Below are 22,845 nucleotides of genomic sequence, written 5' to 3'. Positions count from 1 at the left end.
AGCCCACTTAATTAATACGGTCCAATCCAATGTAACAGTTTGGATAATGCAGCCCAAATGAGTCCAGAAGATCATGATTATAGCATATTTCTTTTCTTGGAAAGAGGAAGTAAGAAACCGGTAGACAAACGTACAAGTTGGGAAGGAATGAATTGGAATCGGATCAACTAAAGATTCATAGTTTTGAGAGTATTAAATTACGGATTCTGCGATAGATTTACATATGTTTTGATTCTTAATGTGTTATCAAACATGAAGTCATAAATCATTTCTTCTTTGTACTCATTTGCAAATACAAAATAAGAAATAGGTAATAAGACATGGGAAATAGCAAAGCGTGGTTCATTTTGTAATCCAAATATCATAGCGAAACAAGTGTTGCCGACCCAACCAAAAAAAAGTTTTAAAAAAAAAAGAAAAAAAAACCACGTGTTAAAAAGAAGAGGAAAATTAAAAAAGGGGCGATCCAAACAATTGTATCAGAAATATGTAATTGCATAAGAGAATTCTTTTATAGACTACTTTCATTCCTTACAAATCACAACCAAATGTGAAAGCATGTTTATGGTCATTCTAATCTTACAACTTTACAATTGCTCCTCAATGCAATCAAACCGTCAAATACTTGGATAACATCACTGAAGCTTAGCCATCAGAAGCCAAGGGAGGGTAAACATCACCGATCATCTAACTTGAATCAGATGCCTGCCTTTCGGATCTGCTTGACATGATTGAAACCCATTGATGAGACAGGCCATGGCCTCTGCCCAATGTATTCATATCGCCCACAAAAGACGGGAAGCAAAACCGGTCAAAACTAGCCAATGATTAGTCCAGATCCACGAAAATCTGCACCAAGTAGAGAAGGCTGGTCAGAACAGAACAATAACCAAAAGCATTTGGTGTTATAGTTCAGATGCCAAATGCAGTACATAAAAAATCAGGCAGCGCTATGTGTCTGGATGAAACAGTGACAAAAAATATACCAGCAGATAAGACTACTTTTTTCTTAGGTAAAAAAGGAACCTAACCTCCAAATCTGGCAAGGGGTCGTATGCTTGTTTCTCTCTTGTGTTGAAAACGGTAATGCCTGTGATCCTCTGAACTCCAAGTTGAGTAGAAATAAGGTTCTGCATTAGCAAAGAGCCAAGGAATTACTCACAAAAATGAAAATACCAGAGGCAAATTCTTTTAAATTAATAATCTCAAGGTTATATTATTGAAAGATGACTGGCTAAATCTTATGTGATGGAACATCTAATCAGGTGGTAGATGAGCAAATAATCTTACAACTAGTGGTTAGGGAAAATTTAATGTGTATTACTTCTTATTATGTTATCTTTCTTCTCTCTGGAATATCAGTTTTCAAAAACTGCAGATAGAAAATATAGAAATAAAATTTGACTTTAGGCAAAAGGTCAAAATTCATGCTGAGAATGGAGATGACCAGTTTAGGTTGCTGAGCTTAGAAAACTAATCTCAGTACAACAATACATGTACTGACATCTCTATATTGAAATTATCATTATCAATCATCATCTCCATTGTGATGATCACTTCAACAACAATATTTAAACTGAATCCATAATGTGCTGGTGTAATTATTCTCCGTACCAGATGGAAATCTGTGGAACCAAACGCCTCAACCCTCGGCAAAACCTGTGCATGGATTTTAAATTCATAAATCAATTAGATAAGCAATTGAGCAATAGAGAAATGAAAGAAAATCACCCAAATAAGCCCAATAAGAAATGCTTTACTTGACTTGAGATTAGACTTTTACACTAGGAGCATCTATGACTAATGATGCTATCTAAAATGCAAATCGTATATTGAAGCAGACCGTGACACAACATAAAATGTTATCAATTATGGCATACTCAGCAATTTGAATAACTTAAGCATTACCACTGTTTGAAGACCATTAATCACAACCTTCTTCTCCTCACGCGAATCATCTTGAGATAACCACACTTCGAAGGGGCCGAGTTCCTTATCTGTCTCATTTGATAACTTCAAGTGTAGCTGCATGAAGTTTTTACTTCATCAGTTCCAATATTAAATTAGTCTGTGACTAATTCTATGAACTGAAGACTGACAAGTAAAGGACTTAAAGAGCAAAGTATAAAGTCCAGTAGCCACTAAACCTCTACGGGTAAATTTAAAATATAAACAATCAAGATGTGGTAATAAGAGACATATAAAACATTCCAAAGAACCAAAATTACCGAAAAGGGTCTTTCCAACTTGATGGCAGATGGCACCTCCACAACATGCAACTCAATATCCTTCCTTATTATGGGCTGCAAAAGAGTATGCCAAGAAGATAAGTAATCCACTTGAAGCTCAAAACATATTTAAACTTCTTTCTGTAGAATTTGTCATATGAGTTTGAATATAAAAATTAACTTTGTTCTGTGGAAGTTATCATATACGTACTGATAACCACATATATTAAAATTGGGCACACAATTTGGGCATGCGACAAGTGCAAGCTTGGCCAATGACAGTTCCAGTGAATACAAAAGAAAATTCAGAAATCATATGCCCATTCCATTAGTAGGCATTGCTACAGACAAGGAGCCAAACACTTACATATATAATTTTTATATATATGTTAGACTACAACATGAACTTGTGAATAGACAATATTCAAAAGAAATAGCAGAAGAAAATAAAACTCCATGCAGATCTAAAATCAAATAAAATGTAGTGGATCAATGTTAAAAATTGAACACTCACAGTGCCCATAATTTGCTGTGTTTGTAGGCGACCAGGTTCACCCAGATTAGTGCGCCATGTTATCTGAAGTTTACCAAGTATATTGCTTCCCTCAACTTTCGTTTGGGCAGAACCATGTGATTTTAACTGATAAAGATAGTTATGAATTCCTCCACCAGATTTGATGAGAATTGGTGACTTAAATGTCTCTCTGCCATCAAAAGTTCAAAGGAGTGATAACATCAGTTTTAGACTTTCAAAAATAAAAAAGAAAGAACCAAATTCCAAAATAATGAGTATCATAACCGTGTTTGAGAATACTTGTCGGAATGGTGTTCGTCAGCTTTTAGAATTTTTGCACTCCAATGCTGAGCGGGCTCAAACTCAACTTGGTCCATAAAAAGATTTGACTTTGTATGATTTTCAATGCAAGCTTCTAAGAACGTGATTTCCTAGGGAGGATAAGTTGTAACAGGTAAATGCTTATATCAAAGTTCATATATTTTACACAAATGAGAGGCATTCAAACGGTTATCAACAAAATCAGAGTTGTTACTTAGGCTGTGAAGAAAGCAGAATTTCTATACAAACAAAACTAAGTAATAGATGAGGAATGCTGTTCAGTGAATCACCTGTTTTGACATCCACATAACTCACACACAATACAATGTGTAAGCTTGGATTCAGTGGCAAAGTTTACAAACTTACAAACAACAGATTAAGTGAACTTCAACGTACCTTAACAACACGGACCTGCAAAATCAAAATCAAGATTTTAAGTTCACTAGTATTAATGAAATGGTTATTTCACAAACGTGATTCGAATTGCACATGCAATTTTCAAGGAGCGTGCATGGACAATACCTTAGTCCTGACAGAGAGCGGATTGGCGACGATGAATTTGAAGAACTGTGGTAGATATTTACGCTCACCATCGCCGTCATAGTACAAGGCAGTGCAGACCAACCTAAGAAATTGTAAAGCCCGAACATGTAAACACAAAAAAAAGTATAAAACACGAATTGTGAGAACAGAGGAGGAGAGTTACGTGTGAGCTCCGAGTTCCTTGACATCATGTTCAACAATGAAGTCATAACGGCCACCTGCGCGTATGGATTCAACCGGCGATTTCGATGTGTCCAACAGCAAAAGCCTCTGCCTTTCTGTTTGCATTTCTGCCTGCAATTTACAAAATTAATAAAAGATAATAAAAAAATGGAACTAAATTAAAATAGACCAAATAATTATGGATAATTCAGTCTCCAAGAGTTTGAGATTGAAACCTTACCTTGATTATAATGTCCCTGACGTCGAAATTGGAGCTGTTATTGATACTAATGTAGCTACAAAAGGTCTCCCCTAGATAAATTGCTCTGCCATAGTTAAAAATCAAAACTTTATTAACAGATGAAGAAGAGTAAAAATGTGTGTGTGTGTGTGTGAGAGAGAGAGAGAGAGAGAGAGAGAGAGAGAGACCCGAAGGCTTGAGGGAGGACGAGGAGGCCAGAGAGGCCGATAGAGTCGGAGGGGTGGTGAAGGAGGAATCTGGAGCGGTAGCTGAGATCGGAGGAGTCGGAGGAGGACACTTGGGAGTGGTGGAGGAGGCGAGGAAGTTGGGCGGCGGCAATTGGGTCGTCGAAGATGTCCTCGCCGACGACGAGATCGGACGGGTCGAGGAGGAGGGGAATGGGGTCAACCTGGAATGAGGGCTTGCACAGCCTCATCACCCTGAATGCCAGCGAGTGGGGTCCACCTTGACCGCTGCTCATCGCTTCCTTCTCCGCTTCGAATCGGATTGGGTTTTGCCAAATTTTCAGACCCAACTTCTTTTCAGAGCACGTATTTGACAGTGCCGGCAACACTGTAATATTAATAAATAGAGATAGTATGGATCTTTTTTGTGAAAATAAAAAATTAAAAAATTGAGGGCCTTAGAGGGTACTCTCAGACACTACACGTAGACTTGACTTGAACTCAAAAACTTTCAGGTTTTTTAAGTTTTAGACATAAAAAAAATTTATTTTTGCAAAAAGTCAAAAAATTTCAAAAAGACAAAAAAACCACTCAACTTTCAAATCAAAGACATAAATGTATTGGATTCCTTAGAAATCTAAAAATAAATAAGGGCATTTTTGTCCATTTTTGCTTCTTTTAAAATTTTTCTCTCACCTTTTTCTTTTTCCAAAATGTCCCAAAACTTTTCTGGTGGGTCCTTTGTGATAGTATGATTTTTTTAGGGTAAACTACAGTAAACCCCATAATCTATAGAGTTATTTATGAGTCCATATCCGATTTTGGGGACATTTATGGATACATACTCAACGTCCTGGAAAACTTGCAGATTGCCCTCTTCGTTAGCGAGTCCGTCAGGAAATCATTATCTGCCTACGTGGTATTTGTGGGACCAATTTTTAATTGACGTGGAATTCCACGTTGAAAAAATAATAAATAATTAAAAATTAAAAAAACCTCGACGACCCGACCACGAGGCCGTCAATGTTTCTAAGGCCGGGCTCGCGCCGTTGATTCCGATTTGGCAAAGAAGCTAGAGGAGCTCGTTCTCTCACCCCGCCTGGCGTCGACCGACTCGGTGGCGCGTACTTGGCCGACAGATAGCGGGAGTACCGCGAGTCGGTGGAGAATGAGAAACAAGGTTACAAGGCGATTGTGCGGTGGATGAGTTGCACTCACCTACGAAGCTTCTCAAGGACGCCGAGCATAGGCTCGCCAAGATTTATGAGTCACCGAGGCGTCGTCGTCATCAAAGATGACAAGGTGGAGGATGAGGGTTTCACCAGTGAGCAAGTCCATGAGGATGTGGTTGGGATTCTACAGAAGGCCTCCGAAACCGAGCTGGACATGGTCTACCTCTCCCGGCGGCGGTTCTTGCCCGAGGCCTTTGGCCGGATTCGCGGTTTGCTTATGCTCGATCTTTCCAATAATGAACTCCAGATTAGATTTCTTTTCATTTGGTTTGATTTGATTTAATTAACTTGTTAATATTGAATTACGGAAAAAAAAAATCAATTTTGAACAAGTAATTCATGATTCAATAGCTGGATTAGAGAAGCTTGAAGAGCTAAACTTGTCTTCGAATCTTTTGGAGGCACTGCCAAACTCAATCGGGATGTTGTAGAATTTGAGTTGGTCAATCTGGGTTCTTTTCCAAGCTTCTTTCTGGTGAAAAAGATAGCGGCTGAGGATAGGGGCCCAGGTGCAGAGTTTCGAGGTGGAGTTGGTGATGGTTGAGGGATTTAGTCGGAATTCATATTGTGAGTTAGGTTGGGTTGGAGAAGGTGGTAGGAGGAGAGAGAGGATGACGGTTGAGAATGGAGGGGGATATCGGAGAAGATTGATTTTTTTGTTTGTGTTGGGCATCATGGGTAAGTGTTGAGGAGGTTGCAACGGGGGAGAGTGGTGGGTTCTTCGGGGTTGGTTTTTTGTTTTTGTTTTTAATTTTTTTATAATCAATTTTAAAATAATTTTAATGATTTAAAATTAGTTTTGAAAAATATATAATTTTTTATTATTTATTTGTCCACCTGTAACTCCACCTCATTAAAAAATGGGACCCACATTTGCCACGTAGGCAGATAATGATTTCTGATGGACTCGCTAACGGAGGGTAATCTGTAGGTTTTCCATGACGTTGAGTATGTACCCATTAATGCCCCCAAAATCGGGTATGGACTCGTAAATGACCTTATAGGTTGAGGGGTTTACTGTAGTTTACCATTCTTTTTAAAATATCAAGTGTTTATACCAAAATCAACGACCAATAAAGACATGACATGTGGACAAAAGGAAGCATCGGTAAGGTAGCCCTTGCCCAGAACTGCCAAAGGCATCATTAGATCAAATTTGAACTCTGGGCTTCTTCCATATTGCAATTCTTGAAGTATTCACGAACATATTTACCACCGCTTCCCATCACATGTCCATGGCAAATATTGGATTTGGATTTTTTCGACGACTTTCCAGAAGCCCTAACTTTATATGCATAAGGAATACCATCTTTATATCCAGCCAAAATAGTAAATCCCTGAAATAATTCCAAATTTGAGTTTGTTTCCCAGTTGCTAATATAATGTTTGGCAATAGTTGGTGCCTCACGTATGCCATTAACTATTTTCCAGTCGAGAAAGTGGTTCCTTACATAATTCAACATACTCTTACAATGATCGGAATTTCCCGCCTTAGTTGCAAATACATTGCAACTCTTCATAAAAAAATATTTTTTTGTCTTGTCATCCGTTATAGATCCTTCCTCCCCACCAAATGTAGCTCTCGAATCAACACCAACCAATAATATTGATTCACAACTTTCATTACCAATATAAACGATGTTTGTTGTGCCCCATCCCTCCACCTGGGTAAAAATTTGAATTTTATTAGGTAAAAAACATAAGAGGAAAAAAGAATGAGAATATGCCTGAGCCAAGTATATATTAGTACGTACGTGTGGGCATATTATATGATTAACTAATTAAAAGTTAAGAAAAAAAAAGACCAAGAGTCTAGTAAGTAGGTATATGATAGATTTAACAAACACACACAAACACGCAAAAAAGATGTATGATAGTAAAAAAAACAAAACTGTATATTTATACGTAGTGATGTCACAAACCTTCAAATCTTCATTGGTTTTCTCCAAGTATGCCCGTTCTGAAATTGAGTTTTGCAAGTTTTGGTTGGTCGTAGAATATGCACGAGCCATAATGCAAAATAAAAATTCAACACAACTCCAATCACCAATTTGTTGTTGTAAAAGAAAAATAAGTTGTCTTGTAAGTTCGAAAAAGTTCAACCGATTAAGAGCGGCAGTCATGCTTTTATAAGAGGAGAGTTGTTCTTTAGGGAAGTAAAAAAATATTACTCTATAAACTAAAACTTTCCATGCTTGAACATCAAGAAATCAATTTTTTTTAAAATCTTATCCTTTTTGTTAGTAAAAACAATAAAAGGTTACTGAAAACTAAAGTTCCAAACGATATCAGAAAATCAAAACTATAAATTAATGCCATGCTTATTAAAGACGTCAACGATACCTGCATTGGGGCCTATTAATTTTTAATGATAATTTATTATTCAATCAGGAAAATTCTCAAATTTCGGAAGTAGGGAATGAAATATTAGTGTAAACTTGAAAAGAAAAGGAAAAGGTTAGGAAAAACCACATTAATTGACTTCCTTTATTTGGGACTCAAAATCACCAAAGAATATTCCTGCTCTAATTGAGAAATCAAAAATCTCAAACCAAATGGGAAAATCAAAACTAGAAATTAATGCCCTGCTTATTAAAGATGCGTGCTTGATAAAAATATATATATAAAATAAAATAAAAGGGAAATAATAATAATAATAATAATAATAATAATAATAATAATAATAATAATAATAAAGATGCGGGGTCTATTAGTTTTTAATGATAACTGAAATGGAAAAAAATTAATACTGATTAATATGGTCGGTTATTCAAACAAGCCAAACCGCGTATATAAAACGCAAGTAAGAATGCCCTTCTTTCTTTCTCTCACAATTCACCCTAAACCCAAACCGCCCTTCGTTTTTTCTCTCACAACCTCAAACCCAAGTACCAAGCTCTACACATCACAGCCATGGACAACGTCTCATCTTTGGAGTGCCTGAAATTGGATTCCCAGTCGGAGGTGCTCGATATGGTTCCCTCAATTGTGATATGCCAACAATCGGTATGTACATGTGCTTTTCCATGCCTCCACTCAGTAATATTGCTATTATATCCTCCCTTATGTCCTAGTGCTCTTGTATGCTATTGATTATTGTTTTCAAGGTTTGTAAGGAAGACTATGAAATTTGATTGTTTGGAAAGAAAAAAAGTGTTGTTTTTCTTTTGTTTTTCTTTTTTTGCTGTAATTAGAGTATATATATTATGCCAAAATTTTGAATCAGTTTTTAAAGATGATTTTTCCATCCAAGTTATTTTGGTGTGTGCTTGATGGATATCTGATATGTAATAATATAGTTATTTGTTGATGGAATCATAGATGTCATTCCTTCTAACTTCTTTGACATCATCACCCATTCTTTTCTTCTTCTTTTTAATAAGGCCCTTGCCTCCAGTCAGTCATATTGTTCTATTTGATTTGGAAATACTTTTATTTCTCCCCCCAAAAAAAATTTGTGTTGGGCGTTTCTCTTTTATTTTGTGGGAGGTAATTGAAGTTGTTGGACTGTTGTTTTTATTTTATTTTTGTTGGTGAAATTTGAGGATGTATATGATCCCAATATTTTGAAAATGATTTCTCACACCAAGTTATTTCTGTGTGCTCATGATGGATAGCAGATATATAATGATATAGTTATTTTTCTTATCATTCCTTCTAACTTCTTTGACATCATCACCACACATCCCCTTTTTTTTTTTTGGGTATTAATAATGTAATCGCGTGCAAACAGATATCAAGGTTAGAGAACCAAAGACTACAGAACTAATTGATGAACATGAAGAACTAATGGATGAAGATGAAGATGAAGATGAAGATGAAGAACAAATAAATGAAATTAAGACTTCTCTTATTCTACACTGGGGCCCTCCTAGTCCTACTGGTATGCTTTTGTGTGTGAATATAAACGACAGTCTAAACTATAAGTTAGAAGAAGAAAAATAGATAGCCTCCTCTTTCCTAATCCTATTGGTATGCTCTTGATTTTAGAGACAAGAAAAAGCAAAAAAAAAAATGCATGCAGCTTCTCTATTTTATGACATAATATCTTGTATGTTAAAAATATAATTTCTCTGGTGTTTGCATGATGTATAACCACTGTTTAATATATTGTTATTTCTTGATGGGATCATAGATGTCATTCCTTCTAAGTTCTTTGACATCACCCTTGTTTTTTTCCTTTTTTCTTTTTGTATTTAACAATGTAATTTCATGAAAACAGGGAGAAAGGCCGAAGAATCAAAGGGTGAAGAATCAAAGGGTGAAAAATTTGAGGGTGAAGAATCAGAGGGTGAAGAACTAACACCTGAAGAAATTGGTATGCTTTTGAATTATTATTTTTAATACAAGCAATAGTCCAAACTACAAGTAGAGTTAGGTTTCTCGCACACAACACTACCAAGGTGTCGTGTGGGTTTGAATCTAAGACCATAGGTTTGCAAGTCAAAGCCCTTTTCCATTAGGCTAGACCTTTTTGACTTATTAATTTTAGAGACAAAACAAAGGAAAAAAAGATTAGATAGCCTCCTCCCTCCTAATCTTATTGGTAAGCTTTTGATTTTAGGGACAAAAAAAAGCGCATGCAGCTAATCTATTTACATATATTCATTGACATCATATCTATGTATTTGTCGTTATTCTCTGTAATGTGCTAACAATACTTATTGCTAGGTTTTATCATCTTGTGTCATTCATTGTCTTTTTAAAACTAATAATAATAAATGATTATTTTTATTGCTTTTGTTGTATTTAACAATTGATCAACAAATTGCACACAGGTGAATGTATGTATTGTTTAAAGGTGGGTGAGCACATTACCCAACTATGCCCTTACCAGCATCATGTCCCAAAGAACGCAACTCTTGGCGAGGGTTGTGAGCTAATCTGTAAGATTTGCGGATGCCGCTTTATAGGCTCATGTTGTGCTGATTGTGGCCGAAGTGAAGGATGCGCCATTCTCAAGCATTGTTTACTTTGTGGGAAGCTAGGTGACCATTGGCCTTCTGCGTGCCCGAAACACGAGGGGAAACATATTCCTTCTGCTTTTACTTGCAATGATTATAATGGTTATTTTACTTTCAACCCTCGTGCTTTGAAATAATAGAGAATGGAGAGTTAATGGTACTCTAGAGTTAAAAGGAAAAGGTTGATGAAGATTAAATGTTAATGACAATTTAAATGAGAAATTTTTATTTTTATTTTAAATGTTTTTAAACAATTGTAGACTTGTAGTCTTCGTAGAAATCAGAGTAAAATGTCCTGACATATCTAATTCAACTCCTACATGTGGCATATATATAATAAAAGAAAAAGAGAAAGTAGTGCTCTTTTATGTCGTTTGCCATAAATGTCATGGTTTTGTTTAGCCATGCGTTGCTTCCTATCATATAGATGTCTACATGGTGTACTGTTTTTATCGCAAATGATTTGCAATCATGGTCTATTATATTTGTATGCTTGAAGATGTGAGAATCCATCTATTTAGAAAATGCCTCAAGTAAAAGGTGGTTTTTATCTCAACATTTTGTTCTTCTCTTATGCGGTTAGTATACTGTATTTTAATTGGAAAACTTGCAAAACAACTAGGCATGAACGGCCATTGCTATGTGCACCATCATATATGGTTTGAATTTAAATAACGAAGGTAAAATGCAAAAGTTTAAGAGAAGTTTTAATAATGAGAATGAGTTAAATGTCGTAGAGGCTGGGGTACCCATATCATATGAAGAATAAAGAGTTAAAATAACATACATTCAAAGATAATAATAATTGTATTAGACAAGTCAAATAAAATCGTACACATAGAAAAGGGAAGATTTGCCCTAAAACATAAACCATAACTTTCTTTTTTGGAAATTAGATATTGACCCCAAATCCTTCTCTCTCTTTTTTCATTTTATGAAATGCGGCAATTTGGGGATGTGGGGTACTTTTCCTGGGATTCGAAGTGGTGACCAAGGGGAGGAGGGGGGTTGTGGGGGCCTCAACACCGAGGTAAACCCCTCGGTCACCCCAAATTCTTTTAGGATCCTCCTTTTTAAGAAAATTAGGAAAGTAACCCTATTTAAGGAGATCATTAACTTCAGCACTCGATTACAGTGCCATGAACCGCATTATCCTTCATTGACATCTGTAATTGTGGAAATTCTTTGCAGCCGAGATAATATTTTTTTCCATACCCAAAACAAAACATGTTTTTCCTTTTTTTTCAACCAAAAAACAGGTCCTGCATTATGATGGAATGCTCAAAATATGATGTTTACCAATCAAAATGTCTTGCGTTGTTAGACGGTTAATCTTGGTGGCACGTAACATTTGACATCATATTTATACACAATGAAAAAGAAAATCGACCAGAAAAAGAAGAAATTAACACGAAGTCACAAATGGGGGAGAAAATTTATATGGCATGTAAACATCAGAAGTATAGTCATTCGCGAAACAAGCAGAATCCAAAACAAAACAAAAAAACCACCATAATCCCATCATCTATCAGAATCAGATGGCCTCCTCTCATCTGGAACCCCTTGAGTTTCCCCATTTGTCCAAAGGGCTTATAATATAATATATTGATTTGCTTCAAGAATGCTGCTTTCATTATAATTAACAGGAACCTACCTACCAAGCACCCTCCTGCCTTCTTCACAATCACACCCTTATCCCAAATAATGTTAAAGCCCGTTAGACTACAAAACTGGCCAACCTAATAAATCAAGAGAGCAAGTCCATCAAGAACTAAACTCATGAGAGAAATGTTTCCCGAGGCTACGATTATCTCGACTGTGTTCCCCGCTGGCAGCTATTACGCTTTACATGCGTGTGTACTAATAAATCAAATGTGATGTTCTCACTACAAGTGAAATGGATAAATCAAGGTCAGGGCTAGAGGATTTACAACCTGCAACACGAAAACCTGAAAAGAATAAAGAAAAATCAATCTAATGCGTCACAAAATAGTTGAGTTTTATTTAATGGTCACCAATTGATTTGTATTACAATGTTCCTAATTTGTTAACAGAATGGGGAAGGTGAAATCATGATCATTAACTAGAAGACGACCAATTGCGCAACATAACTCATTGAACTTTCTAGTCATCATAATGTTATTAATGTGTCCACGTCAAAAGGCTAGCTTGTTATGGGTAACAAGTTTGATGTGGAGCCACAGAATACCCTATACCCTGGGTCAACTGCTCAAGCCAACATGAATTCTCAACAAAATAGTCTTATTCTATACTGAAAGTAACCTAATCGGTCTTTAAATCCTCCCCCCATCCCCAAAAGAAAAAGGAAAAAATAAACCCTAAGGAGAAGCAGATACGGAGAGTTCTATACCATACTTGTAAATAAGCAAGACTAAAAACATAGCTGGTATTATCAGATCATGATGAGTTTGATTACTGACCAGGATCATCTTCTAAAATGATAACCTTCACGAATGCTTCTGTATGTCCAATCTGCATCATATGACTCAGTTATCAACAATCAGCAGTGGCACATCATTCAGTTGTCAATGATCAGCAATGGTCTGTCCACCTTGGAGCTCGTTCCATGTAAAACTAGAAAAGGAACACACCTATAAGTTTAATCATCTATACAACTCGAACCCATGTTCCACCACACATAGGACAGCAGTAAGCCCAACGGCTGATCCACCAAGTCTCCCGCCCAGTTTGATTAGGTCGACTAGTAGCACCAGGAGAAGCAAAGGCTGAAGTCTGCCGCAAACATCTTATGCACTGCATGCAAATAGGAGTAGAAAATAAGATCCAAAGGACCAAAAACTATAAGATGGAGAGACAAAAAAACATGGAGGACTTTTGATATCAAACCTTGTACCAAACCCCTTCAAGACCAGTCTTCCATACGGCAGTAACAACATCTCTCCGTGATCCCATTATACCAAGATATGCCCCCAAACCCACAGAAGTGTTTAAGCCAAAGGCTGCATCTCTTTCAGACATCCTGCGCTTCCTAGGCCACAGACCATGGGCTCCATAATAAACCTCACAACTTTCCAATGAGTTGGAACCAAGTGGGTCAGCAGAATTACATAGCTTGGGAGTATCATCTTGAGGACCCATATCGTCTGGATCCGACCAAGGCCCACCATACATATTCCGCCTGTGCCACTCTTCAGCTGGAGGGTGAAGTTCTAACTCTCTGAGTAACAGACCAGCAGCATCTGCACCTCTAGGCCGGGGCATATTCTGTTTTACCATCAGAAAGAGAAGAAGATTGTGATTGACACTTACAAAAAATAAAAATAAAAATAAAAACTATACACTACTGTATGAACGTCAGGGAATTTTAAGCAACCAGTTAGCAAGAAAGTTGATCCTCATTTATTTTACTCCTAGGTCATTGTAATATCACAGGCCTACATTATCGATGACAAGTGAAAGCAGAACCCATGCAACTCCACCATAATCAGTGGTGTTTTAGGAAACCATACCTGCATATGAGGGCCAAGTGATGCTTCGACAACCTCTGGAAGTACAGTATAATTGCCATCAATGTAATGCAGCCGCACCTGAATGTTGCTGCTTCCCACCTGAGAAACTGGCAATGGATGTGCCAGGGTTGCTGTTCGCCGGCAAAGATCCATAAGGATGAGGAAAAGGACTTTGACCTATGGGACAGCAACAGGGTGCATTATGTCATTCTAGGATCTGTTTACTGATTTTCTTTTATGGACGGAATTATCCAATCAATTGAAATTGCCCTTACACTTAAATTTCAGAATATGAGACACGAAGGTTGGAAAACCCATTCACAGTTCACAAACCAAATAATAGATATAAGCCAGATATGAACAATTGAAGTCACATGTCATATTTAGGGCAGAGATCAGTTTCTACCTCCTCAAAAGTGTATCCCTGACCAGCATTTCCAGCACCCAATCTCGACCTTCCAGCAGGTCCTTCTTCAGCTCCTTTTGCTCCAGGTATGATCTGACCAGCCCGAGCTACCTGACCCTCATCCTGTCTAACCATGGTTGACGATGACTTTACAGTAACAGAGCTGACCTCCTCCACCTTCCCAGGAGCACCAGGCTGTGGCTTTTGCATATTTGCATCAGTATTTCTCTGTGCACCCCCAACAAAACGAGGTAGCTGGGTTCGCCGAAAGAAAAAACAGAAAAGCAAAAGCTGGCATAACCTATGAAGAAAGTGGCAATCCCCAATGAGCCTAACAGCAGGTGTTCCAGGAAATGTTCCCGTGTTGATACTTATTGGCATGAAGGAAGATGGTCCGCTGATGGGGTTTGGAGTTGAATTGGGCACTCCATCAGAGGTACTACTAATCTTTGCAATAGCACCTTGTACCCAAGCTTGCATCTGGGTGTTTCCTGTGGAAGTTGTAGTTCCACTTTGGCCTCCTGAAAAAATATAGCATTACATTATCAAAGAAATGCTGCACTGCAAGCAATGCGAAATACGGAGACAAAATAAGAGAAGAAAACAATCAGCAACCGTCTCATGACATGAGTACGAAAAATCATGCCACACAAACCCTCAGATGCATCAGAAGATATTCTAACATCTAAATGGTTTGGGATTTAGGACCAACCCCATCTGGTCAACCCTGATGTAGGGCATAATAACTTGATTTTTATTCTTTTTAACCTTTTTGCATGTGAACCCAACAATAGAAATAATCAATTACATTTTTTCATAATGAGAAGACTAAGAGATACTGACCCTGACTTGTTGCTGGAGAAGCAGAACTTTGGGTAGGACTAGCCACCATATTGCGATTGCTGCCAGTTCCTGCAGAACCAGCATGGCTCGCCAATGTGCGACAAAAGCTTGCATAGCGCCGCAAGCGAGTAATGAAATGAGAAGCTAAATCAAGAACTGCATCAACGTAAGCCTGTATTACAGTGGAAAAATTAGGAAATAACAAAGGTGCAAATTTGAAGAAAAACCGCATCTCCATATCAGTACTGGGCCTATACACGCCCAACAAGCTCAGCTTGAGCAGTTCTACTATTCATTTCATGGAAATGAGGGCCTAAAAATTAATTCACAACTATGCACCTATATGACTGGATTCCACACTATACTTTGTCACATTTAGCAATTAAAAAAAAAGAATGAAAGAAAAATATCATGTAACACAACCACCGATTAGTTATCAAAATTTCGACAGTGTTGCATGCATTCAGTGTATAACCTTTAACAGGAGAAAATGAAAGTACAAAATTAAAAAGTTCGACAATCAACAGCAAACCTGAATATTTGGAACTAGTGCTGGTTCAACAGCCATTGCTTCAGGATCTATGCCCGATAATGTTTCACCAGATGCCTGCCATGGCTCTGCTACCAAAGCAGATGGATTAATCAATGCCGACTCTATTCCTTTCCCCAGCATGTCAAGCAACAGCCTGGCTTGCATGTCTAGAACCATTGCCCTAACTTCTTGTGCATTTGTACCTTCCAGTAGCCTGCATTTTATCCTGTCTAGGCTCTGCATCATTATGGAGAGAATTTTGTTAGTCAAAACAACAAAAGAAATGAACAAAGATATGAAACTGAAACTAGCACAGTAACGGTGCATGACATACCAATCCCCGTCCCAAACCCAAAAAAGTGGATTAAAAAAGATTACACACATTCACTTATTGTCATGAGCAGATAAGCATGTGAAAAAGTAAAATCCATAAGAATTTTGAATAACCCATGTTACGGCCAGAAAAACTTACAGGACCATACTGTTGCCTGTGCTGAGTAGAAGGAAGAGAATGAAAATCTGCATCAAGTACTGCAATGACACTATTCAGATAAACTGCAACAGAAACAAATACCAAGGTCAGAAACGCATATACAAAGGAGACATTTATTTTTCTTCCTAAATTTCATGTATTACATGCCACCATTACCAATGCCATCCTCGGCAGCACTCTGTGTACATCCAACAGCATCCCACCAATCAACCCCAACCAAAAGACTCCACCAAAACCTGCAATGAAAATCATCAGTCTTCATTGAAAGAAAGAGAAGAAGAAAAAAAAATTGATCCCTCTATCTGATGTAACTTAAACATCCATTAAGATCTAATTTTGGGGACTCAAGGTTCTTCTAGGTGGAATATACAAACATTAACCGCTTTTAAGTACCTTTCCGCAATTGCACGTTCCCAGGTTGATGAGTTTGCCTTCACTTGACTGCTAGAAACAGCAGGAGGAAGGACACGTATTATTTTTAAAACGGTACGGTCCTTACCACTATCATGCCAAACAGAAGCTGAGCAGCAGCTTGTTGATGAGAAGGCAGGAGTAGCTATTGCAGATCCAACATTAATCTGGTAGTTATCAACAGGCGCAAAGTTTGGACCAGAAAAGATGTGAACCCCACCCCGGAGAAAAGCAACAGCAATCTCACCACCATGAGCAGAATAGACTATTCGAGCAAGTGTTCTAACATCACTTGGCAGGTCAAAAGGATCAAAACTAACTCGTTTTGACTTCTCAAGGCTAGAATCAGTTGTCTTCCTTGCATCAGAGGTTGCTCCTGATGCAGCTGCTTGGTGACTTTTAAAATCATTAGTTGGTTGTATGCTTGTGTCCACTTTGGACATCCAAACTGTTTGCATGGGTGCCTGCCCACCAAAACTGGAAGTTGGATTTCCAAATATTTGATGAAGAACAACAGGCTGAAGGGATGATTTCCATCGTTGCACTCTCCATCCTGTAATTGAAGGACCCTCATCTGGATCATAAGGAGACATGTATTGTCCTGCAAAGGTGAAAATCATATGATGAATTTTATGCTTCTAATATAGTTCCCGTGTATCTATAAGAAAAAATTAGGGAGTTTCACTAAAACACCCAAAATGGAGGTTGAAATTATAAAAAAACCCAACACCCAAAAAACTTTATAAACACACCCAAAACCCATCATTACACACACTCAAAACTCATTTATAAACACACCCAAAAAGTTGACTTTGGGGTTGATTTTGGGTGTGTTTCTATGTTTAAATAGTACTTGGGTTTTTTTATAAATACATGTCTAAGATTGGGTTTATTTATAAATTTGTAAAAAAGTTATTCCGTATGCAATAAAATACAAATAACAAATTTATAAATAAACCCAATCCTAGACATGTATTTATAAAAAAACCCAAACACTATTTAAATATAGAAACACACCCAAAATCAACCCCAAAGTCAACAATTGTATATTTTTTGGGTGTGTTTATAAATGGGTTTTGAGTGTGTGTAATGATGGGTTTTGGGTGTGTTTATAAAGTGTTTTGGGTGTTGGGTTTTTTTATAATTTCAGCTCCCATTTTGGGTGTTTTAGTGAAACTCCCGTTTAGGAAACCTAAACCCCATTGTCTGTATATCAGAAAAGGTAATTTTCAAGTTAAATGATAGACAATTAACACTTAACGAAGATAAAAGACCAAGAAAACTAGTGTTGGGCTGTTGTTACCTGAGGTATCACATTGAATAAAAATTTAAAATCTCACATAAGAATCAAAGGTAAGGTAAAGAATAAGGAAAGAAAAAATAAACATAAGGCTGCAAAGATGTCTAACAAATAACTTAAGGACAAAAATTTTGGGAATAATGTACCTCTGGATTAGGAAAAACTAAGAAAAGGTGAACAAACAAATGCAACTGACAGCTTGCAATTGAATATAGTAAAAAGGTTTTCCAGAAAAAACAAAATTATTACCCTCAACAATGACAACAGCTATGACAGAACCACCACAAGTTGGATCAAAGGCAACAGCAGTAACTCCAGATCCCCACGTAGTGGTTGTTGCAGATTGAGCTGCAGCCTCAGGACTCACATATGCTGAAAAATTTGAAACTGGAGAGCAATGAAGTGGTACAGTATCACTGAAATCCGGATCTGTCTGCTTTCGCCCTTGTTTTGCTTCTGATATTAAATAATCTTGCCAGCTAAACAAATATGCAGCCAAAGGGGAAAAACCAGCCCAATTGGGTGGATTTAGTGAAGGTGGGACCCCATTGCTTGTGCTAATCTTCGGAGTTACCTGAAATCCATTTCCAAGTCCAGGAGTGACCTCCCAAACAACAACAGTAGATGGATTTACAATTGGAACACCTGCTACATGCATAGCACCACTGTCTGTTATGATAGCATCAGCAGCCATGATCCCACTAGGCCCAGCACCCAAGAGTCCCTTGCTCGTTTGAAACCACTTTGGTGCAGCACTATTCTGATTAGGAGGCCACTGGGACCAGTGAAGCTGAACAGAGCCTGAAGAGAAAACAGAACAAACGCAAAGAAAATTGGGCCACCTAGCTGAAACAAAAAAACAAAATATTGCATCAGAAACACCCAAACTTACACAGTACAATGAAAATTTTAATTTTCGTGTTTTTAACAAACATGGAATTAAGAGAGGTTGCAATGGAAGGAAAAAAAAAAACCTGAATTTTGAGACTGCTGTGAAAGAAATTTTTCTTCAAAAGTTGACTTTGCATTTGAGGCAGCACTTGATTTTGAGGAAAGCCACCTATACTGGTTCATCAGGATCAGGGGAAAAAACAACATTAGAACACCGACATCATCTGAGAGGATGACACCAGTAGACATGAAATGGGAAGTTGATATAATCATTAAGAACACCAAAATATTGCATTTAAATCCATATGAGTGGCCAAAATACACTCAGATAAACAGAATGAGATGCATTTAAATCCATATGAGTAGAAGCCAACAAAATTGCTTACTGGAGACACCCCTGACAGCCACTTTGTGACAACTGCAATATCCTGTTGCCATTCATGCTCTCGTTGCCACCGGCTAGCATCACGTACTAGATTAGCTGGCCCCTATACAGATAGACCAAAATAAACATTTCAATAATAGCTAATCAAAAAGAAATGTATTATTGAAATGTTGAGGGAAAAGGCAAAAGCCACATCAAAAAGTTGTAAGGGGAAAAATTCATCTATCCAAGATTTTGGAGAAATCAGTGCGGCAAGTCTAGCTTACTTGAGAAGGCTGAGTCCAGATTGTTATTCTCCCGTGGAAATTAGCAATTAGTAAGGCACGAGGGCAAGAAGTAGGCGACCACTCAATAAACTGAACAGAATCACGAGGAGAATCTGCAAAATATATTTAATGTAACAATAACAATTCATGAAGTTAGAATCCATGTTTTTTTGGGGCGAAAGAAAAAATGGCATCACCAAAAACTAGTGAATTACTCTAACTATATATATATATATATATAACTTCATGAACTAACCTATTGAATAAAAAACACATGCTAATCATCATATGCCAAATGTCTATTGACAAAGCTTCTTCCAAATTAGGGCATGACCCTAGCTTTAATTCCTTTACAGAATAGCCATAGGAAATGGGAAAGGATTGGACACTTAAAGAACTAGCAGATTGCTGGTGAACTATTCCTTTACAGAATAGCCATAAAATCAGTTATTAATAACCCTAAAAGCATCAAATCATTTTTCTTACATAGCTATCTCTGCATTACAGAAACCGTATAATGACTATTGACACTCAATCATGTTCAACTTCACTCTAGCTTCAAAAGCATATATCTATAAAATCATATGGCTTTACCTCCCAAAGTACTTAAAAGAGGATTATTAAACCTCCATAGTTATCAAGCAATTCTGTGAATGAGTTGCAGTGCAGCAAAATTAAGCAAAGAACCTAAAGCCTCTTATAAAGCAGAGTAAATCAGTAAAATACCTGCATTGACATTGAACACTGCACACTCAGTTGGTCGCTCTGGGATCACAATATGTATGGGAATCCAAAAAGGTGGATTTGCATTAGAACTACAGCAAAACCAATAAAAAGAAGAAAAGTCATAACAATACATGAATACAATCTAAATACTAGGAAAGATTTATTTTTATTTTTTACTTAGGCCAAAACTTAACCAAGCTTTAATGCCCATCAACCAGGCTGGCTAGATTTTACACTCTAGTGATTCCTTAATGCTCCATTTGGATCTCAGAGGAAGGAAAGTAAGATGCTCTGGTTTTCTTAAAAGTAGCTCCAATTCTTAAACATTCTAAAGAGAACCATTCTTAACTTTTCATAGTGCTTTCTGAATCCAACTAAATAAATCCCACATTTCATGAGACAATTAGTGAGACAATCTCTCATGGTCTAATAAATTGAGCCAAAAAACAAACAATGATAACCTTGGAATTCTAGCACATGTTTCTGATGCACAAGCTATAGCATTCAGCTTCCCGCACCAAGCAACAGCACTGCGAAACAAATAAAAAGAGTACCCATTATGCCAAATCCTGTGTATGCAACTGAAAACATATAATTTAAACAAAAATATGTATATTTATTATACAACCACCAAATATCATTCACCTCAAGAGAAGCATATCAGATGGTTAAGAACTATTTCTTAAAATTTGCACCAAGAAAATCTAGTGTTGTTAATACAATTGTTTATATGTAATTTTTTCATCAAATCCATATTGAGCACAGATACTAATACCGACCGTTATAACAAGAAAATCTCCACAAATATCTATGCACGTAAGATGAACAGGGCTATTTGCCGTATCATGATGTTTGGGATTCAGGAAGTCAATCAATTCAAGTTAGCTTTGCACTTATGCTTCTTCTTATTTCCAAGATTTCCGGTTATCTTTACCAAAAGGCAGATGATAACCTGTAACGTCTCTGATACTAAGGCAAGTTATTATTACTAAAACCAAATACGGAATGAAGAAATAAAAAAAATATTTATAAAAAATAAATAAATAAATAAATAAGGGAATTTTGATCCATTGTTGTCGATGTGGCCATTATCCTGGCTAAATTTACTGAATTAAACAAAATTTGTTGGGATAGTGTCTGGAAAGGTGGGAAGCAAAGAAAAAGGGTTAAACTTGAAATGTTGTGATAGATTTTGGGTTTTTATTAATCTAGTCATAGGTATTGCCATATGAACCTTCGCCCATTAATAAATTTCCATGATGTTGAAAACCAGTTATTGCCTTCCTTATTAACTGAAAAGCTCAAGAAGTATTTTCTAAATGTGAATAAAAGGGGAATATGAAAGTTTGAATTTTTCAGTAAATTTAGAATTTTGCTCCATGAACAAACAACTAGCGAGCTCAAACCGATACAAGTGAACTTCCCACCTTACTATACACTGTATAACCAAAAAAATTGTCTCATTTCAGTAAATTTAGAATTTTTCTCCATGAATAAACAACTAGCGAGCTCAAACCAATACAAGTCTTTTCATTTCATTCATGAATCATCATAATAACGCTTGAAAACCAATATCAAATACAATTCAATCAAATGCCCGAAAAGAGAAGAACACAATTCAACGAAGAAAACTCAAAATTCAACAGATTGGAGCTTGAATTCCGTTCAACATTACCTAAAATTGCGACAAAGCTCGGGGACGCTCATCTTGTGCTGCAAATTGGACCTGGGTTGCTTGAGCCGAATACAGAAGACGGCGGCGGGACTGACGGAGTCTTCCTCCATGGGATCGCCGGACTTGTCCACAGGCTCTTCTTCTTCTTCTTCTTCTTCGTCTTCTTCAATACTCTCAATACTCCCAATTTCGGGCTTATCGCTTTCAAGAGACAGAGCCACAGGCTCGTCGTCAGATTCCTTAACTTGACTCATTAGCCCAAAACCCTAAAAAAATTATATATACAAATCACAAAGCAGACAGAGAGAGAGAAGAATGTGAGTGGTGGAAAGTCGCGATTGAAGGCGACAGATATCACTGTGTAAAGAGAGAGAGAGAGAGAGAGAGAGAGAGAGGGTAGTGGGGTTAGTGTGTGTATATGTTTGAATATGTTGAGTGAGAGAGTGGACTGGCTTTGGGTTTGGCTTTTGTTTCCTGTTTTTTTTTTTCTTTTCGGCTTTTGAAAGGCAGTTTGAGCTCAATTTTAGGGTTTTGGGTGGTAGACAAGACATGTGATTCCAAAACCCAATTTGCAGGTGTTGCTGTTGGGTTTGGATTTCTGGTGTTTTTGTGTTGGCTGGGCCCCAGCAAGGTTGGAATTTGGCCTAGAGGTCTGGAATTCTTTTGGCACTGGGTTTTTGGTGATTGGCCAAACCAAATCTATTGGCAAATTTGTAAGAAATTGAATGCCAGAAAAACTGTATAAAATCGAATGGTTTACTTTTCTTTTCCCTTGCCTTTGTATATAGTATATATAATTTGACTTCAGACATACTTAAGTAATACTGATTAGAGAGTAAGTAAAAAGGGTTACTTTTAATAAATAAGCTCCCTTCTTGTGATTTAGGAAGCTATACTTTTGATGCAGACATGGAGACATGAACAAATTGGTTTTATTTAAATGGTGCAAATCATTGGCCAGAATTGAAACCATTAAGACTTTTAGCATGTGTTGGCCAATTATAAGACGATAGACTTTATCAAATCAAAAGCAACT

General features: G+C 37.1%; 3 protein-coding genes across 7 annotated transcripts; 1 reads left to right on the top strand and 2 right to left on the bottom strand.

Moving 5' to 3' along the window:
• Positions 1-474: 474 nt before the first annotated feature.
• On the bottom strand, positions 475-4,696 carry LOC103324737 (trafficking protein particle complex subunit-like protein). 2 transcript variants are annotated; one of them, XM_008226832.3, is made up of 12 exons: positions 4,198-4,696; positions 4,010-4,094; positions 3,770-3,900; positions 3,586-3,688; positions 3,460-3,474; positions 3,028-3,173; positions 2,743-2,932; positions 2,229-2,303; positions 1,909-2,025; positions 1,615-1,659; positions 1,032-1,130; positions 475-849 (listed from the first exon to the last, which is right to left on the bottom strand). In XM_008226832.3, exons 1-12 carry the CDS (start codon positions 4,488-4,490, stop codon positions 829-831), a joined length of 1,320 nt encoding a protein of 439 aa, XP_008225054.2. In that variant the 5' UTR covers positions 4,491-4,696; the 3' UTR covers positions 475-828. The 2 variants fall into 2 exon arrangements, with proteins under 2 accessions (XP_008225054.2, XP_008225055.2); XM_008226833.3 differs by having other exon boundaries at positions 3,043-3,173.
• A 3,544-nt stretch (positions 4,697-8,240) lies between these two features.
• On the top strand, positions 8,241-10,631 carry LOC103324735 (uncharacterized). Its single transcript, XM_008226830.2, has 4 exons — positions 8,241-8,432; positions 9,160-9,309; positions 9,649-9,744; positions 10,205-10,631. The coding sequence occupies exons 1-4, from the start codon at positions 8,420-8,422 to the stop codon at positions 10,525-10,527; spliced, it is 582 nt and encodes a 193-aa protein (XP_008225052.2). The 5' UTR covers positions 8,241-8,419; the 3' UTR covers positions 10,528-10,631.
• Positions 10,632-11,813: 1,182 nt separating this feature from the next.
• SFR6 (sensitive to freezing 6) lies at positions 11,814-22,285 on the bottom strand. 4 transcript variants are annotated; one of them, XM_016793192.2, is made up of 18 exons: positions 21,810-22,285; positions 20,596-20,664; positions 20,135-20,223; positions 19,409-19,521; positions 19,144-19,245; positions 18,841-18,931; positions 18,116-18,712; positions 16,549-17,167; positions 16,312-16,391; positions 16,135-16,217; positions 15,663-15,899; positions 15,131-15,302; positions 14,288-14,808; positions 13,882-14,058; positions 13,259-13,636; positions 13,003-13,165; positions 12,832-12,883; positions 11,814-12,339 (listed from the first exon to the last, which is right to left on the bottom strand). In XM_016793192.2, exons 1-16 carry the CDS (start codon positions 22,061-22,063, stop codon positions 13,019-13,021), a joined length of 3,729 nt encoding a protein of 1,242 aa, XP_016648678.2. In that variant the 5' UTR covers positions 22,064-22,285; the 3' UTR covers positions 11,814-12,339; positions 12,832-12,883; positions 13,003-13,018. The 4 variants fall into 4 exon arrangements, with proteins under 4 accessions (XP_016648678.2, XP_008225051.2, XP_088904093.1 ...); XM_008226829.3 differs by having other exon boundaries at positions 12,832-13,165; XM_089047967.1 differs by having other exon boundaries at positions 12,832-13,165; positions 18,841-18,926; positions 21,810-22,061.
• Between the last annotated feature and the right edge of the window lie 560 nt (positions 22,286-22,845).

The sequence above is a fragment of the Prunus mume genome, linkage group LG3 (assembly GCF_029339155.1).
Source record: "Prunus mume cultivar Tortuosa linkage group LG3, ASM2933915v1, whole genome shotgun sequence".
In the NCBI taxonomy this organism is placed as follows: domain Eukaryota; kingdom Viridiplantae; phylum Streptophyta; class Magnoliopsida; order Rosales; family Rosaceae; genus Prunus; species Prunus mume.
Note: the sequence above shows the minus strand (reverse complement) of the source record. Positions and strands in the feature narration are given on the sequence as shown.

Coding starts and splice junctions, on each gene's coding strand:
- SFR6 (XM_008226829.3), bottom strand. CDS start 22,063: ATGAGTCAAGTTAAGGAATCTGACGACGAGCCTGTGGCTCTGTCTCTT. Junction 16,392..16,548: donor GAACGTGCAATTGCGGAAAG/GTACTTAAAAGC, acceptor TTTTCATTGCAG/GTTTTGGTGGAGTCTTTTGG. Junction 13,166..13,258: donor TTGAAGGGGTTTGGTACAAG/GTTTGATATCAA, acceptor ATTTGCATGCAG/TGCATAAGATGTTTGCGGCA.
- LOC103324735 (XM_008226830.2), top strand. Junction 9,310..9,648: donor GGGCCCTCCTAGTCCTACTG/GTATGCTTTTGT, acceptor TCATGAAAACAG/GGAGAAAGGCCGAAGAATCA. Junction 9,745..10,204: donor ACTAACACCTGAAGAAATTG/GTATGCTTTTGA, acceptor AATTGCACACAG/GTGAATGTATGTATTGTTTA.
- LOC103324737 (XM_008226832.3), bottom strand. CDS start 4,490: ATGAGCAGCGGTCAAGGTGGACCCCACTCGCTGGCATTCAGGGTGATG. Junction 4,095..4,197: donor GTCCTCCCTCAAGCCTTCGG/GTCTCTCTCTCT, acceptor TAACTATGGCAG/AGCAATTTATCTAGGGGAGA. Junction 3,901..4,009: donor TCAGGGACATTATAATCAAG/GTAAGGTTTCAA, acceptor TGTAAATTGCAG/GCAGAAATGCAAACAGAAAG.